Source organism: Pogona vitticeps, chromosome 6 (assembly GCF_051106095.1).
Source record: "Pogona vitticeps strain Pit_001003342236 chromosome 6, PviZW2.1, whole genome shotgun sequence".
Lineage (NCBI taxonomy): Eukaryota > Metazoa > Chordata > Lepidosauria > Squamata > Agamidae > Pogona > Pogona vitticeps.
Genome location: NC_135788.1, coordinates 102,517,900 through 102,534,458, shown reverse-complemented (window position 1 = coordinate 102,534,458; position 16,559 = coordinate 102,517,900). Strand labels below are relative to the sequence as shown.

Sequence of the window (16,559 nt, the reverse complement as noted above, 5' to 3'; positions counted from 1 at the left end):
GGGGTCTTATAAACAGGGGCATGTTATAAACAGAAAAATACGGTAGTTGTCTCTTGAGTGCTTCTGGCATTGGAGTGCTCACCACCTCCCAAGGTAACTGGCTCCATTGTTGTACTGCTCTAACAGTTAAGAAGTTTTTCGTAATGTTCAGCCCAAATCTGGCTTCCTGTACGTAACTTGAGCCCATTATTACATTTCCAGTGCTTTGGGATAATAAAGAACTGATCCTGTCCCCCTTCTGTATGACTACCCTTCAAGTATTTGAAAAGTGCTATCATATCTTCCCCCAGTCTTCTTTGCTCAGGCTAAATGTACCCAGTTCTTTCATATTCCAGATGGTAACTACATTCCCACAACACTAATCACTTCAACAATAGTCACCAACCACCAAAATAGCTTTCAAATAATACAGGACTAGGAGAGCAGAACAGAAGTGGGCATGACTGAAATTCTAAAATTCCCATTAGAACAGACCTTTTCTGCCCATATATATCCTCTAATCTTCACCCTAAAGCTCATGAACATGGCCTGCCTGAACTTTCTTTTCTTCAGTTCCATTTACCTAAGTGATCACAGTACAGTATGTCCATTTGCGATCCACATCATAGTTACTGGTCAGAGAGCACCACGGTTTCCCAGTGATTTCATCTTCTGTTATGCATGTTGAGTAGGTTTTTCTTTTGTAGATGAAAGGAAAGGTGCATGGCCCTTTGGGTTTAGCATCTAATCCTTGAAGGGATGCAAGGAATAAGAAAGAATGAGAAATCTAGCAATGCCTAAGACAAGATCCTGCTCTCAAACAAAGAGGCTGACTACACAGGCATTTAGCCTGCTGTTTGGTCCACTGTCAAGATGGCTTGGCTCACTCCTAAAGATGATGATCAGATGATGTCTTTGCTAGAGAGAACCAGCCCACCCAGCCACCTCCAACCTGTCTACCCACACTTTTCTAGCCCCTGCTAGGGGCTTCTGCTTTTTTGTGTGTCGGCAGCCAGGATCACTCTCTTTTGGTCCATTCCCATCACATGTGATTGCTAGGAAATGAACCCAAAGCCTTCCTCCGTTGAATTGCCAATATCATCAAGTGGCTTAATAAAAGAGCCATTTCAGGATATTAGTTAATTAAACAATTCCTCTCCTTCTGCACAGAGTGGCAGAGGAAGTGAATTTTTCAAAAAAAATTGTTTCGTATTGTAGATTTGCAACCAAATAATATTACTCTTGGGGAGAAGCTGAGATGAGAAGATACCAAGAGAAATGGATCACTCTTTTGAAATTTTAATTTCATGTTATCAGTTAATGGTAGCATTCAGAAAACATCTTATTTTCCTGCTCTATTTGATGGCATTAAAGTCCAGCAGAAACCAATACAGAAGACTGCATGGGCTTGCAACCTATGCAACCATTACTCTTGGAAGAAGCTCCTTCTGCTAATGCAGTAGGTCTCCATGAAAGGCAATGAGCTATTCTGCACTGTAGAAGCTTTCCTCTAGTTCACTGGTTCCCAGCCTTGGGTCCCCAGATATCCTTGGTCTAAAACTCCCAAAAGTTTTCACCAATAGCTGTGATGGCCAAGTATCTGAGACTTGTAGTCCAAGAACATCTGGGGACCCAAGGTTGGGAACCATTTCTCTAAATGGATTTGTGTGTTAATGGTTCCTAGATTTGGAATCCCAGATATTGTTGGACTAAATTACCCAGAATCTCTGACCTTTGGCCATTCTGGGAGTTGTAGTCCAACAACACATGGAGACCCGAGTTTGGGCTTCAGTTTGCTCAGAACATCTCTGTTCTTGACCAGGTTGGCATGGTAGGTGGGAGGAATGGAACTTCTCATTTCAGGGTGGACTTCTAGACAATTCAGAATTCATTTTGCTCCTATTCCGATATTGAGTCTGGAATATAGTAATGAACTTTGCAAAAATAATGTTACCTTCTTCTTACAGCCATTCATGTAATGGTAGTAGTCTTGGATTCCAGAACCCCCAGCCAACATAGGCACCAGTAGATTCTGGGATTTGCAGACCAAAAAAACCTAGAGGTTTCCCCAATTGATGTCTGAACACTGTCTGCTGACATAACAGCCCCACTCGTCTTACTTGTGTCAGCACAGTAGCTCCACAATTGGTCTTTGTCATAGTTCTCAGTTGTAGCACACCAGAATCTTCCATCCTTTGAGGTCTCATTAGTGCAGGTGTAGAAGGTCTGGTTTTTGTAGATAAAGGGGAAAACACAAGGCTGGCCTCCAGAGCTTCCTTCATACTCTGCAGATGTGTGGAGCACAATAATACAGGGAGATTGGACCCAAGTCATAGCTTTTTTGAAGAAGACAACAGACCATAATAGCACAAAAAGGCTTTTTCCTCATTCCATAAAAGACAAGCCAGAAAACCAACTTTTGCAACAGAAGTCTACAGGGTCTCCTCAAAGAGCATGGGGGAAAATATCCTAAACTGTCTGGGTGTCTGACTGACAGTTCTCTATTTTCAAAAAAGGAAGAGGATATACCAGCTCACAAAGTTTCTGGGAGATACAAAACCTTCTTCTCTAAACCCCACTGCTTTCTCAAGAGTGAATCCACTGCGTTCCCCCATCCTGTACTTTCCCAATTGTGAAGGCCAATGGCATGTGGAGGAATCGCTGTTGTTATCTCCAGTCTCTGGATGGAGATAACAGCAGGTAAATTCACCCACTTAATGCAGTGCTTCTCACTCCCAGGTGATGGCTGCAGGAATGCTCCCATAACCAGTGCCTTCATCTAGAAGTGCCTTCATTCACCCCATGTGCCAACAACAGGATTCTCCTTTTACCACTCACTGCTACATAGGTTGAAATCCTGTTGCACAGTTATGCACATGTGACACAAAGCTGTGGGAGCAACAGAAAAGCTGCAGCAAAATGGAAGCAATATCTGCCAAGCACCTCTGCAGTCAATGTTGCATGTTCAACCATGAACCATGTGAACCACTGCACAATTGTGAACCACACAGTTGATGACACAACTAGATGCCTGGGAGTAACATCCAGCATACTTCTTCAGGCATATCTTTATGCCAACTTGAACAGAATTTCAGCGCTATTTTCGGTTTCCCCATTTTCACTAATAAGGTGGAGACACATGCCGTAGCCATCCATCCTTGACTGGATCATTGATTTTAGAGAGATGTCCAGGCAGGAAACAGTCACATTAACCACCTGTACGATTCTTAAGACTTTGCAAGTATGAAGCAAAACAGTAATGGCTAAGAGTTTACAGGACGAATAGGGCAAGATTGTCAAGTGTTTGCTCTGGTAAATACCAGATTGCCTACCTTGGAGGGCGCAGGCTTTCCATTTAGTATCTTTGTCATAGTTAGCAGTTGTGGCACACCATAGTTGGCCATCAGTGGATCCCTCTTTCGTGCATTCAGAGTAGGAGATCCCTCCCCAAACGAAAGGGAAACGACAAGGAAGGGATTCTGAGTAAGACAGAAAAGGTTGGGGAAAAATTAGGAAGATGGCACATTAAATATGGATACACAGAAATGCATATCCTCATACTTAGCTAAAAGATCCCAAAGCAGCATACAGCAAAGTTACAAAACTACATTTTTTATTTATTATTTCCTAAGATGCCTTTTTGTGGCAAAGGGGCTTGAGTAATCCAGAGAAGCTATGGGCTATGCCATGCAGGGACACCAAAGATGGGCAGGTCATAGTGGAGAGTTCTGACTAAATGTGATCCATCTGCAGCAGGAACTGGCAAGCCACTCCCGTATCTTTGCCAAGAAAACTCCATGGACAGAAACAAAAGGCTAAAAGATAGGATGCTGGAAGATGAGCCCCTCAAGTCGGAAGGCATCCAATATGCTACTGAGGAAGAACAGAGGAAAAGTACAAGTAGCTTCAGAGCTAATGAAGTGATTGGGACAAAGCTGAAAGGACGCTCAGCTGCAGACATGCCTGGAAGTGAAAGGAAAGTCTGATGCTGCAAAGAAAAATACTGCATAGGAACCTGGAATGTAAGATCTATGAACCTTGGGGAGCTGGATGTGGTCAAACAGGAGATGGCAAGAATAAACATTGATATCCTGGGCGTCAGTGAACTAAAGTGGACAGGAATGGAAGAATTCAATTCAGGTGATAATCATATCTACTATTGTGAGCAAGAATCCCATAAAAGGAATGGAGTAGCCCTTATAGTCAACAAAAGAGTGGGAAAAACTGTACTGGGATACAATCTCAAAAATGCTAGAATGATTTCAATATGAATCCAAGGCAGACCTTTCAACATCACAGTCATCCAAGTTTATGCACCAACCACCAATGCTGAAGAGCCTGAAATCGAACAATTCTATGAACACTTACAGCACTTTCTAGAACTGACCCCAAAGAAAAAAATTCTTCTCATTATAGGGCACTGGATCATCACAAACACTCTTTTCCAACAACACAAGAGGCGACTCTACACATGGACATCACCAGATGGGCAATACCGAAATCAGATTGATTATGTTCTCTGCAGCCAAATATGGAGAAGCTCTATACAGTCAGAAAAAACAAGACCTGGAGCTGATTGTGGCTCTGATCATCAACTTCTTATAGCAAAATTCAAGCTTAAACTGAAGAAAGTAGGAAAAACCACTGGGCTAGTCATGTATAATCTAAACCAAATCCCTTATGAATACACAGTGGAAGAGAATAACAGATTTAAGGAACTCGATTTGGTGAACAGAGTGCCTGAAGAACTATGGATGGAGGCTCGTAACATTGTACAGGAGGCAGCAACAAAAACCATCCCAAAGAAAAGGAAATGCAAGAGGCTGTCCAACAAGGCCTTACAAAGAGCAGAGAAGAGAAGGGAAACAAAATGCAAGGGAGATAGGGAAAGTTACAGAAAATTGAATGCAGACTTCCAAAGAACAGCAAGGAGAGACAAGAGGGTCTTCTTAAACGAACAGTGCAAAGAAATAGAGAATGCAAGCTGACATCTGAAGTAAAGAGCTGTCTTCAGTAAAATGATTTATTAAAGAAAAGTACAGTAATAATTATTTGTTAAGGGGGTCTGTGACACAGCAAAGGAGAAAACAAGAGATATGGGAGGAAGTGAAGAGCAATGATACCCAATCCCAGAAGATGACCTTGGACTAAAATTCCTGGAAGCCTTCACCAATAGCTGTGCCAGCCAGAAATTCTGGGAGTTGTAGTCTAAGAACATCTGGGGAACCAAGATTCAGAACCACTGCATTAGCATATTAGTTTTGGAGACAAAGAAGCCACATATAAAGAGGAGCTACTGCAGGAAACTCTGAATAGTTTTGTCTCTATTGCCCCCTAGTGGCACAACCATCATCTATACAAGCATAAACTGCTTTCCTTCCAACAAAGAATAATGTGCTTAGGAACCGAAAGGTTGATTTACAGCTGATCAAGGTATTTGTCTATCTAGTCCAAGCTTATTTGTTTTGACTGTCAGTGACATTTTACAACAAAACTTAAATAAGGGAATGTTCAATTATGGATAGCTGCAGTACATCATTGCAGTTATTTGTATTAAAAGTAATTTTCCAAACTTGTATTCCCGAAGTCTTTCATGGCTGGGATCTGATGGTTGTTGTGGGTTTTTTAGGCTCTTTGGCCATGTTCTGAAGGTTGTTATTCCTAACATTTCGCCAGTCTCACCAGAGCACAGACAGAGTTCTGATTCCTGTCCTCTGAAGATGCTGGCCACAGAGACTGGCAAAACATTAGGAAGAACAACCTTCAGAACACGGCCCAAAAAATCCACAACAACCATTTCCAAACTTGGGTCCAACATAAATACACAAGGTGCCATTGATCTAGACCAAGACCATGGACATTGGTTAGATGAGACACAAACCATCCTCCAATAGTTATCCTTCCGTAATCTCGTGCTCTCATGGAACTTTTTAAAAAGAAAAAGAAAAGCCCCTCTGCACTGGTGCCAGTGGAAGGGTTTTCCAATTCTTGTGCAGTTTCCAAACAGCAAAGGGTGAATTGAAGCAAGGCCGTGGTTGATAAGGAGGTTCTGCTCATGCCAACAAGTCCTGGTCCACAACAACACGCTTGCTTTGGGAGCGTGGGGAAGGATGTTTACCTGTGTGCTCCATATTTATAGCTCAGTGGTTTAGGTCTCTAGCTGTGGAGCCAGAGGCTGGGAGTTTGATTCCCCCACTGTGCCTCCTTGACAGGGGTCTGGACTTGATGATCCATAGGGTCCCTTCCAGCTCTGCAGGTCTAAGATTATTATTTCATGCCACATGCAGCTTCACCACAACAGAATCCAAAAGTCATGTGAATCTGCTCTTCCACCACTGCATTCCTTGATCATACCAACTTGTATTGAATAACCCTCCTATATACTTTATATTTTTCTTACCTGACGGATCACAGTATGTTCGCCTGAGATCCACATCATAGTTGTTTGTGAGAGAGCACCACAACCTTCCTTTGGATTCCCCATCTTTTGTGCAAGTTGAGTAGGATGTGCCGTTGTAGATAAAAGGGAAGACACATGGTCCCTTGGGGCTTGCATCTAATCCTGGAAAAGGGAGCATACCAACACACGCAGTAAAGCCATGGTTTCACTGTAGGTCAGTGGTCCCCAACCTTGGGCCTCCAGATGTTCTTGGACTTCAGCTCCCAGAAATCCTGGCCAGCAGAGGTGGTGGTGAAGGCTTCTGGGAGTTTTAGTCCAAGAACATCTGGAGGCCCAAGGTTGGGGACCACTGCTGTAGGTCATTACTGTCAATCTCAGTTTTCCTCTAATTCAGTGGTTCTCAGCCATTGGTCCCCAGATGTTATCAGACTGCAACTCCCAGAAATCTTGACCAACACAGCTAGCGGAGAAAGCTTCTGGGAGTTTTAAATTCAAAGATGATCAGGAGGCCCTCTTCTATTTGACACTCTCCAAATGGATTGAGCTACGACTTCCATAATCTAAATGTCTGGCCCACTATGTCTTTTTTACCCCGTCTTGTGACTTTGTGGTAGGAATAGAAAATAATTTTGGTCATTTTCAGAGTCTCCTTGAAATTAACAATTTCCCAACCTCAAGATTTGTTGGAGGGAGGAATAAACCACATCTCAAAGAAGTGTGCCTTTGTAAAGCCTGCAGGAATGCTCGCAAACAGGAAAGAGTGCATCCATTTTTATAATGTGAATGGCTAAAGTGTATACCATTGAAAAATTCAGTCAAACACACTGTACTCAACAGGGACCATGTGAACAAATTAATCCATTAGGGAAAAAGGCATACATAAATGTAAAGATTACAGAAAAAAGCATATGGAAAATATAAGTGGGATTCTGATAAATGGAACCAGATCATGGAACAGAATTCTTCACATGTCTCCTTTCCAGGCCTTCTGCTTTCCCCCTATTCTGGTTCCACCTTCCTCCTTGAATGCAGGGCTGTCCTCAGTTTCTGCAACATTGTGCTGCAGATGAAAGGATTTTGATGGTTGTGACCAGCCCAATCTGGCTAATCCCCTTTAAATTGTTCTCTCCTTTCCATAGATGCCCTAAGCTCAAATCATTAGAGCTAAGTGGTTTTTAAGCTGAAAATGTTATTTATTTAAAGAGCACAACGGTTAAAAGGCACCTACTTAAGCTTGAAGTTATATGTATTATTAGTGTCAACTTTCCCATGCCAGAACCAGCTCTTCCTGATAACAAAATAATTATATTCTACAGCTCCCTGGAACACCAACTCCTGTCCTTACACACAATCTAACTCCTTCTGGTTAACTCCTCTGAAAAACCTCCAGCTGTTGTTTTTATATCCCTTTCAGGCTCCTCAGGATTGGTTGTCCTTCTGACGTCTTCCAGCCAATCACATCCCTCCTGTTGTTGCCGGACAAAATGAGTGAAGGTTCCCTCACATTGCTTTATATTGCCTCCGGTTTATATTTCAGGGAGAGGGTTTAGCACCCTGGACAGCTCCTATAAAGTAGGATTAAAGCTAGAACAAATGTATTATGTCCATTAGAAGTAAATGTGTGATTTGGCAGGATTTTAGACTGCATTTTGGAGGGCTGACACCATGGTCTGGTTCTCTCCATTTGCCAGCAACCAGACAACACACTGCAGATTGCAAACCAGCCTACCCCTGCTTCTTCCCCTCTTCTACCATGTTTCCCCGAAAATAAGACAGAGTCTTATATTAATTTTTGTTCCAAAAAAATGCAGTAGGGTTTATTTTTCAGGGATGTTTTATTTTATTTTTTCATGTACAACAATCTACATTTATTCAAATACAGTCACGTCATCTTCTTCTGGTTGCTGCACAATAGTGGAGGGCGGGGTTTCACTTAACTAGGGCTTAATTTGGGGGTAGGACTTATATTATGAGCATCCTGAAAAATCATACTAGGGCTTATTTTCAGGTTAGGTTTTATTTTCTGGGAAACAGGGTAGTTTATTTGGTCAAGCAGCAGGGGTGCTCTGTTTTTGGAGTGGGTTGGTGTGTCCGCGAGCAAACAGACGGGTCACTTTAGAGGGTCACTTTTAAGATAACACGTTGGTAGTGAGCTTTTCCAACACAATCCACTGCAATTTTTTAAATCTAATTTCACCCAGAGTAGCCACTGATGAAATACTGATATTCAGTAGGTTTTGATGCTGGATTTATGCACAGTGCAGGCACAGCTGTGTTTTCTCTATTGAATAGCCTCAGCAATGACTTTTGGTAATGAATAGAGGATAGTTCTCCTTTGTAGCTCAATCCAGGCACAACAAAAGATTGTCTAATTGACGTTTTTGTAGCCCTACCCAACAAACGAATACCTGGTCCAGGTGTACCAGGCTCCAGTGATCTTACTTGTATCGGCACAGTAGCTCCATTTCTTGTCCTTGTCATAGCTTCCCGTGGTAGAACACCAGTACCTCTGGTTCTTAGCAGGTACATTGGTACAGGTGTAGAATGTCTGTTTTTCTGCAACAAAAGGGAAAACACAGGGTCCCCCTTTGGAACTTCCTTCATATTCTGTGGATGTAAGGAACAAGAAGATATGTCAGAATATGAAAACAATCTTGATGGATCACACCAAAGGTCTATGTAGTCTAAAGTGGATGTGCAGGTGTCCCTGGGAAGCTCAAAGAATGATGTAAGGCAATGGTCCCCAACCTTGGGCCTCCAGATGTTTTTGGACCACAACTCCCAGAAGCCTTCACTACCACTTCTGCTGGCCAGGATTTCTGGGAGTTGAAGTCCAAAGACATCTGAAGGCCCAAGGTTGGAGACTACTGATGTAAGGGACATTTCCTGCCTTCTTCCCCAGCAGCTAGTATTTGAAAGCATGATGTCTTAGTTCTGGGACAGAGAATAGAATATATATTGTGGAAATTTGGTAATTCCCTTTTGTGGTTAGCAGAACACAAGTACAACAGTGGTACCTCTACTTAAGAACTTAATCCGTATTGGGACTGCGTTCTTAAATTGAAACATTCTTAAATTGAAGCGCCATTTCCCATAGGAATGCATTGAAAAACATTTAATCCGTATCTGCTGTTTTTCGTTCTTAAGTCGAGGCGCTGTTCTTAAGTCGAAGCATTAGTTCCCATAGGAACTAATGCAAAGCAGGTTAATCCATATCTACCACTAGGGGGCCAATTATTTTTTAAAAATTCTTCTTTTGACCTAAGGTGAACTTGGGTCAAAAAAAGGGCAGGAAAGGGAGGGTTTGGTTCTTAAGTCAAGGCTCCGTTCTCAAGACGAAGCAAGTTTTGTCAACGGAGCTGTTCTTAACTCGAATCATTCTTATGTAGGGATGTTCTCAAGTCGAGGTACCACTGTAAAAACAACTCCTGCTGCACAGGGGAAACATCAGAGGAAGTAGCAGAAATCCCAGCTTCCGCCCAGTCCTTTGTTCTCACCAGCCCCTTGTATATAAAGAAAAAAAAGCATTCTACAAGTAACCTAAGTAGAAAAACATTTGATAATCAGTTAAAGTCAGAAGAGTAAGAAAAAGAATAAAAAAGAGGGATTGGTCTCTCGACCATCTCAAAAGAGGAGAGACCCCCATAACTGCAAGATTCTGAGGTGAGCAATGGTCAGGGAAGAAGAAAGACAAGGAGCAAGCAAACAATTGGAAGCAAACAGATAAGGAGTACATTTGTGTAACTGGAAACAGAGCTTCACTCATACAAGAAGATAAGAACAGAATAAATGGTGGGGTCATGCCATTCTTCCATCTCACATGAATGACATCTCCTGTACAGTCCTGTAATATATATACCAGGTAATTATTTGTAACTATGAGGGCTGGCCCAACATGTGTTGGAGCCTGAGGCAAAGGACAGGATGGCGCTCCCTCCAGTTCCAAGTGCTGAAGCTGACAGGATTGGCAGTTTAGTCTTTCTTCAGTTATTGCATTTGAACAGCAGGTTGAATGACACACAATTCTCTCTTCCAAGAGTCTGCTGTTATGTCCCAACACCCTGCTGCTTAAAGCCAATGCCTCACTCTGCCTAACAACAGGGACGGCCATGTTAAACAGCAAGCAGCAGTATACAGATATAGTAGGCAAGAGGAAATAATGAGACTTGTAGATTTTGCAGGAAGGACATAATAATGATATCCAAATAGGGAATATCTCCATTCGTAGGGTTGCCCTGAGTCAGAGGTGACCTGACAGCACATAACAACAACAACAATAAGAAGAAATATCAGAGCAGTTTTTTGCCGCCATCTTATACCTTACCTTGAAGGGAACACAGTTTCCATTTACTGTCTTTGTCATAGTTAGCTGTTGTGGCACACCACAATTGTCCTTCAGCAGATCCCTCTGTGGTACATGCCGAGTAGGATTTCGACTTGTAAGTGAAGGGAAAAATGCAAGGACGAGATTCTGAAGAGGATATACAGAGGGAGAAGTAGAATAAGTTTAAGGGGTGCTGTAAGATATGAAAGCTGGAGTGTGAGGAAGGTTGCTAGAGGTAAAAACAATGAATTGAAAATGTGGTGTTGAAGGAGCACTTTATAGAAAATATGGACCACCAAAAAAAACCCTAAATAAATGGGTTTGAGATCAAATCAAGTCTGAAGTCTCCCTAGAAGATACAAGTACTAAATAGAAACTATTGTAATACAGAGGTATCATGAGAACACTCATTGGAAAGACAATAATGCTAGGAAAAGTTGGAGGCCATAGGAAAAAAGGAAAACCAAGCATGAGGTGGTGTTGACTAAAGACAGCCATAGTCTTTTGTCTGCAAGACCCAACGGGGACCTTTTGGAGATCATTACTTCATAGGGTTGTCATAAGTCAGAAGCAACTTGGCAGCACGTCAAAAGCATTAATAAAATGGATTGGTGGACTTAGGCAGCTAGAGGAGTGATGATGATGGTCCAGGGGCAATTTAGTTCTGTTGAGCCAGCCTTAAACTCTACAGAACTCTACATGGATCCAAAACTTGAACAAGAAACCTACTGCTCATGCATCCTACGCAAATGTAGTGTGTGCTCAAGTTAACTTCAACATAAAAATATTCCCACAGCCATATTGATCTGTTGGACTTGGTTGTGCAGACGGATACCGTGATGTGAAACACACAGAGCTCACAACACTCCGGGAAGAACTGCATGGGAAAACCACTGTTGCAACTTTGAGGACTCAGAAAATTGGCTTCTATTTTGGAGGGAAGAGGAAGAATGTCTGTTCATGCTTCCTGGAGTTCTGTGTAGCTATAATTCCAAACCTTGTCACTACAGAATGAATTCTCTTTTTAGGACATCATATTACCCCACCATGCTGTATCATCCTGCTCTTCCCATCTCTACATCAACTCTTCCAAAGCAGATTTTTGAGGGAGCAGGGCCTTTTCTCCCCCATTTTAACCCTTACCTGAGAGGTCACAATATGCCCGCTTGGAATCTATATCATAGTTGCTGCTGAGAGAACACCAGAGCCGCCCAGAAGGTTCTCCGTCTGTTGTGCAAGTTGAGTAGGACTTGAAGTTGTAGATGAAAGGAAAAACACAAGGCCCTTGAGAATTTGCAGCTAATCCTAGACGCAGAGGAATACATGAGAGAGTCCCTGTGTCAGAGAGTTGTTCTTTTACGACAAATACTTTCAAGATCTTCCCAGGCCAAGCTATACATGAACTTTATTCTTAGATCTCCAAACATGTTTTTTTAAAGCAAGGAGGTGGGGCAGTGAAATTTTGTAAAACAGTGACATCAGGAAGTAAAGGCAGAATGTTTAGTCCCTTGGGGGAGGCCGATTTCCCTCTGCCATATCTGTCAATAAATCCACTGACTTTAGGAGTAAGGATGGGAATCTGTATTATTCCTGCTTTACCTTCCTAGAGGGACTAAAAGAATTTTTCAAAGGGAACATTCAAGCAGGGAAATGATGCACCGGTGTAGTGGATCCAGGGTGCATGGGGTCACAGTGCTGAGACTTTTTGATTAATGCGGACAATTATGTCATCTGCCCCATCGGATTTCCCATTCCCTTCTGTTTAGCTGCAATCCTTGCAGTCCTTGGGGAAAGGGGCTTTCTCAACACACAGCATTGTGATCCATTTGCATTGGAATGGAATGCAAAATATTTATCTAGTCTTTAATGGGCAATTTAAAAACCCTTTTTAAAATGGACCTGCTCCTAAGGAACATGAAATTTGCTACAACTGCATCATTAGTTTTTCTATGTACATCTTTCAGACAGGCACAACTTGACAGGCATCTGTCAGAAAGGCTCCATCTAAATTGCATTTAGCCTGCAGACATTGTAGGCCATGAAAATTGGGTAAACTTCACAGAAACATTAGCCAGAATGAATTCATGGATGTTTCTACAAGGAACAGCACCTTGGACTCTAGGTCTGAAGGTCCTATATTCTTTCAATGCACCTTTCACCATCACCATCTCCCAAAGTTCTATGTGACACTTGTTCTGCAACTGCAGAGCCTTTCTGCTGAATACATACTGCTGTCACCCACTCAGAAACCCAGACCTTCTTTCTCCTGCAGTCTCAGTGTTCCAAGAATCTCCTTGACCAATCTCAACCCATTTCTTCATTTAAGCCCCTCTAAGATTCTTACTGGTGTCAGCACAGTAGCTCCATCTCCTATCTTTATCGTAGCTCCCCGTAGTGGCACACCAGAACCTCCCGTACAACGCATCTTCACTGGTGCAGGTATAGAATGTCCGTTTCTTGTAGGCAAAGGGAAAGGTGCAATTTTGCCCACCAGAATTACCTCCATATTCTGGAAAGAGAGAGAAAGAGATGCTGCTATACAAATAGGAATATATTATTTCACTTCTTCGGAGACTGTTTTGGATAAACAATTTTCTGTGATCCTGTGAAAGGATAACTGTGTCTTGAGCACAATCAGGGCAGAACTTTCAAAGTTTCAGGAAGTTCTATCCCAGCCTTGTATTTGCCTGCTCCCTTTCATTGTGCCAACTGTTCATCTGTTTTTGACATTCAGGAAAAAAATAGAGTGAAAAATATGTGAATTATTTCCATTCAAACATAAGCACAGATGAATCTCCCATGAGGATCTACAGAGGACTCCTCTTGAAAAACTACACCTCCCAGGAAAAAACTGCAGGAGCTTCCTTTGTTCTTTTATATATCAACCACAGGAAGCAGGAAGGCAAGAGGAATCCAATGGTGCTGATAAATCACCAGAAAGCCCTTTCCTGCAGGGGATGAAATCTGCAGATGTGCTGATTTCCGTTTCAGGGCTGCGATTCCAGAAGTTAAACCAAACATCTAAAAGAGAACACCTTCACTTCCTACAGCATTGTTAACACACACACACAAAAGCTAAGTAATCACTGGTTACTGCCTTATTTGTGACTCATTACTTAGAAGCTTTCAGTACGAGCCCTTTTTTTTCAGCCTAAGATTCACATTGGGTCTGGATCTTGGAGAACATTGTGCCAGCAGAGGGCAAGGACACCATGTAAAAAGAGTGGAGAACACGCCTTCTTTCTCCCTCACACACACAAACACACACACACCATTCACAAACAAGCTAGAACAAATGTACTCATTTAACAGAAAAGGTCACAAAGGCCAGTATCCTATTGCTAATTCCAAAATCAATGAGATTTACATAAGTGATGATCTACCTTGCAGCAATTGATAAACTCATACATGGGTCCAACAATAAGATAGCCCAAACCCAGTTCATACTAGAGATGAGCACAGATTTTTAAAATGAATCACCAAATTCATTCAAAAACTGCTAATTCATCGATTAATATTCCTATGAAACGATGCCTCCAATGAATACAAACCAACAAATTTTTAGTGACTTTTGATTCATTGAGTTATTTGGCTATAAAATAGCCACCCAAAGCGTCTATGGACAACAAAAATGCAGGAATGCCTGCTAGAGGGCACTTTCCTGGGGGATCCTGCTTTGTGGATATAGAACTTGGAGATATGAAACCCAATGTTCACAAAACATGGAAGAACTGTAGAGGAGAGTAACTAGAAGCTTCTCTGTGATTTTGGTGTCTCTAGGTGCCTGGGGAGAACTTTCTTTTGGGGATCCTCCTTGTCCTCAGATGTCCAAGACCCAAAGTTCACCAACTTTGCAGGCCTTGTAGAGGAGAGTCGGAGAAGCTTTCCTGTGAATTTGGTGTCTCTACGTGCTTGGAAGGCTGTTTTATAGCATTTTAAATTCAAAAACAAATTGACAAATCAATTTGTCACTAGAAAAAAAATCATAAATGTGTAATTCATAATTCATCAACCTTGATGAATCACAAATCAAAACAAATCACATGTTTTCCTGATTCATGCCCGTTGTAGAGCAATGTATTGTTCAGAAGAATCAATTTCAATGACATTCAACATCTCTCACCGTAAGGAGCACAATGCTTCCATTGACGATCCCTGTCAAAATTTGCCGTTGTGGCACACCACAGCTTCAGATCAATCGCACCATCTTTGGTGCAAGAAGAGTAGCTTTTCTGCTTATATATAAATGGGAAGACACAAGGACGAGGAGCTGGAAAGGAAACACAAGAGGTTAAAAGAAAAGGGGTTGTGGGCCATTCAGAGGAAGTGGCACAAACGAGATGGAGCTAGGAATACAATGTATCACTTCAGTGTGAATTACGGGTCCAAATATTTCCTTATAGGGGACACATCTTCCATTCATAGACTGCTACAAGACAATTCCTTCTTTTAACGGTATCTTGCCTGAAGAACTATCCCTTCAAATTCTGATCTAAGTATAATAACAATAATTACGTGCTATTGGTTTGATTTTAACTTATGACAACACTTTCCATAGTTTTCTAGGTATACTCAGAAGCGGTTTGCCAATCCCTTCTTCTGCTAGCTCTTCTCCAGGTTGGTAGAGTGAAGATTTTAACTCCTGACACCTGACTTTGGTACTGCAACTCAGAGCTACCCAGCCATCTGATTTAAAGACGAGGAACCAACGGATGAAAGATCTGATACCCTGGCATTTCCAATTCACACTGAGCATCTGGATAGCAAACTAAAAAAGGTGGTGCCTGATTCTCCCACTTATGGAGGAAGCATTCTAATTCTGTTACAATCATAAATAATTTCTAACTTTGCAGCTGCAAATATAAATCAGCATATGGATCGTATTCTCTTGATTTCCTTTCTAGCCATTCATTTCCTCTTTTTAAAATAATAATAATAATGATCTAAGAACTGCAGAGCTGGAAGGGACCTATGGATTATCAAGTCTAACCCCTGTCAAGGAGGCACAGTGGGGAATTGAACTCCCAACTTCTGCCTTAAACCACTGAGCTATCCAGCCGTTAGATATAAGATGTAAGTGGCCATTACAGTATGAAACACTGTTAAAGGTAATCAAGAGATGACCATGTATGAACAGTGCTCTCCCGACCCCTGTTACAAACTCTAGCCAAACAATAGGTTTTCAAGAGCCATATTCTTTTATTTACATATATGGCGACTGAAGTGATTGCTGAGGAAATGACACTGCATACGCTCAGAAGCACTCTTGTTTCGCAATCGACCTTCAGACAAACAGGAGATGTATCTGAGGCAAACTGCAGTTCAGGAGAGACTTAAAGTGGTGCGTCTCCACTGCAATGTGATTCAGCTGCACAAGTGAGAGCTACTGTTTTCCTGAGGTGAAAGCATGCTTCTGAAATGAAATTCTCATGTATAGCTTTCACACACCTTGGAAAATATCCTATAAATGTACAGCTGTCAAACTGTTTTAACCGTCCTAGTTACCTCTCAAGGAACACGTTTTGCGAGAATGATTTGGCAGTAGAGATGGGCACGAAATGAATCATGAACCAAAAAAAAAAAAAAAAAAACGACCCCACAAACTGGGCTGGTTCCTGGTTTATTTCTTGGGCACTTCAGGAAACCACACTTCCATGAAGTGAAGTGAAATGCTGAACTTTTTCATCTTTGGTGTTTCATGTTGCTTCATCTCCCCCTGATGGGTCCCACCATCTAACTTACTTGCTCTGCCACTGCCCAGCTGAGTAGGGCAGTAGGCTGCCTGAGGCCCACTTCTTGCCCCAGTCCTTCCTGGGAGGCTGAGGGTATTATGAGAAGCGCAGTTTTGCTGTTCAT

General features: G+C 42.0%; 2 protein-coding genes across 2 annotated transcripts in view; both read right to left on the bottom strand.

The window, feature by feature from the left end:
• The window catches only part of LOC144583835 (epididymal sperm-binding protein 1-like), a 23,750-nt gene extending 12,311 nt beyond the window's left edge, over nt 1–11,439 (bottom strand). Inside the window, exons 1-7 of the mRNA XM_078378731.1 lie at nt 11,433–11,439; nt 10,704–10,850; nt 8,822–8,986; nt 6,380–6,541; nt 3,312–3,458; nt 2,100–2,264; nt 563–729 (exon numbers count right to left, since the gene is read on the bottom strand). Of these exons, the coding sequence (XP_078234857.1) occupies nt 563–729; nt 2,100–2,264; nt 3,312–3,458; nt 6,380–6,541; nt 8,822–8,986; nt 10,704–10,850; nt 11,433–11,439 (960 nt within the window). The remainder of the gene's footprint in view (nt 1–562; nt 730–2,099; nt 2,265–3,311; nt 3,459–6,379; nt 6,542–8,821; nt 8,987–10,703; nt 10,851–11,432) is intronic.
• LOC144583834 (matrix metalloproteinase-9-like) lies at nt 10,930–16,559 on the bottom strand. The gene is made up of 4 exons (XM_078378730.1): nt 16,446–16,559; nt 14,827–15,049; nt 13,048–13,212; nt 10,930–12,008 (listed from the first exon to the last, which is right to left on the bottom strand). The coding sequence occupies exons 1-4, from the start codon at nt 16,557–16,559 to the stop codon at nt 11,836–11,838; spliced, it is 675 nt and encodes a 224-aa protein (XP_078234856.1). The 3' UTR covers nt 10,930–11,835.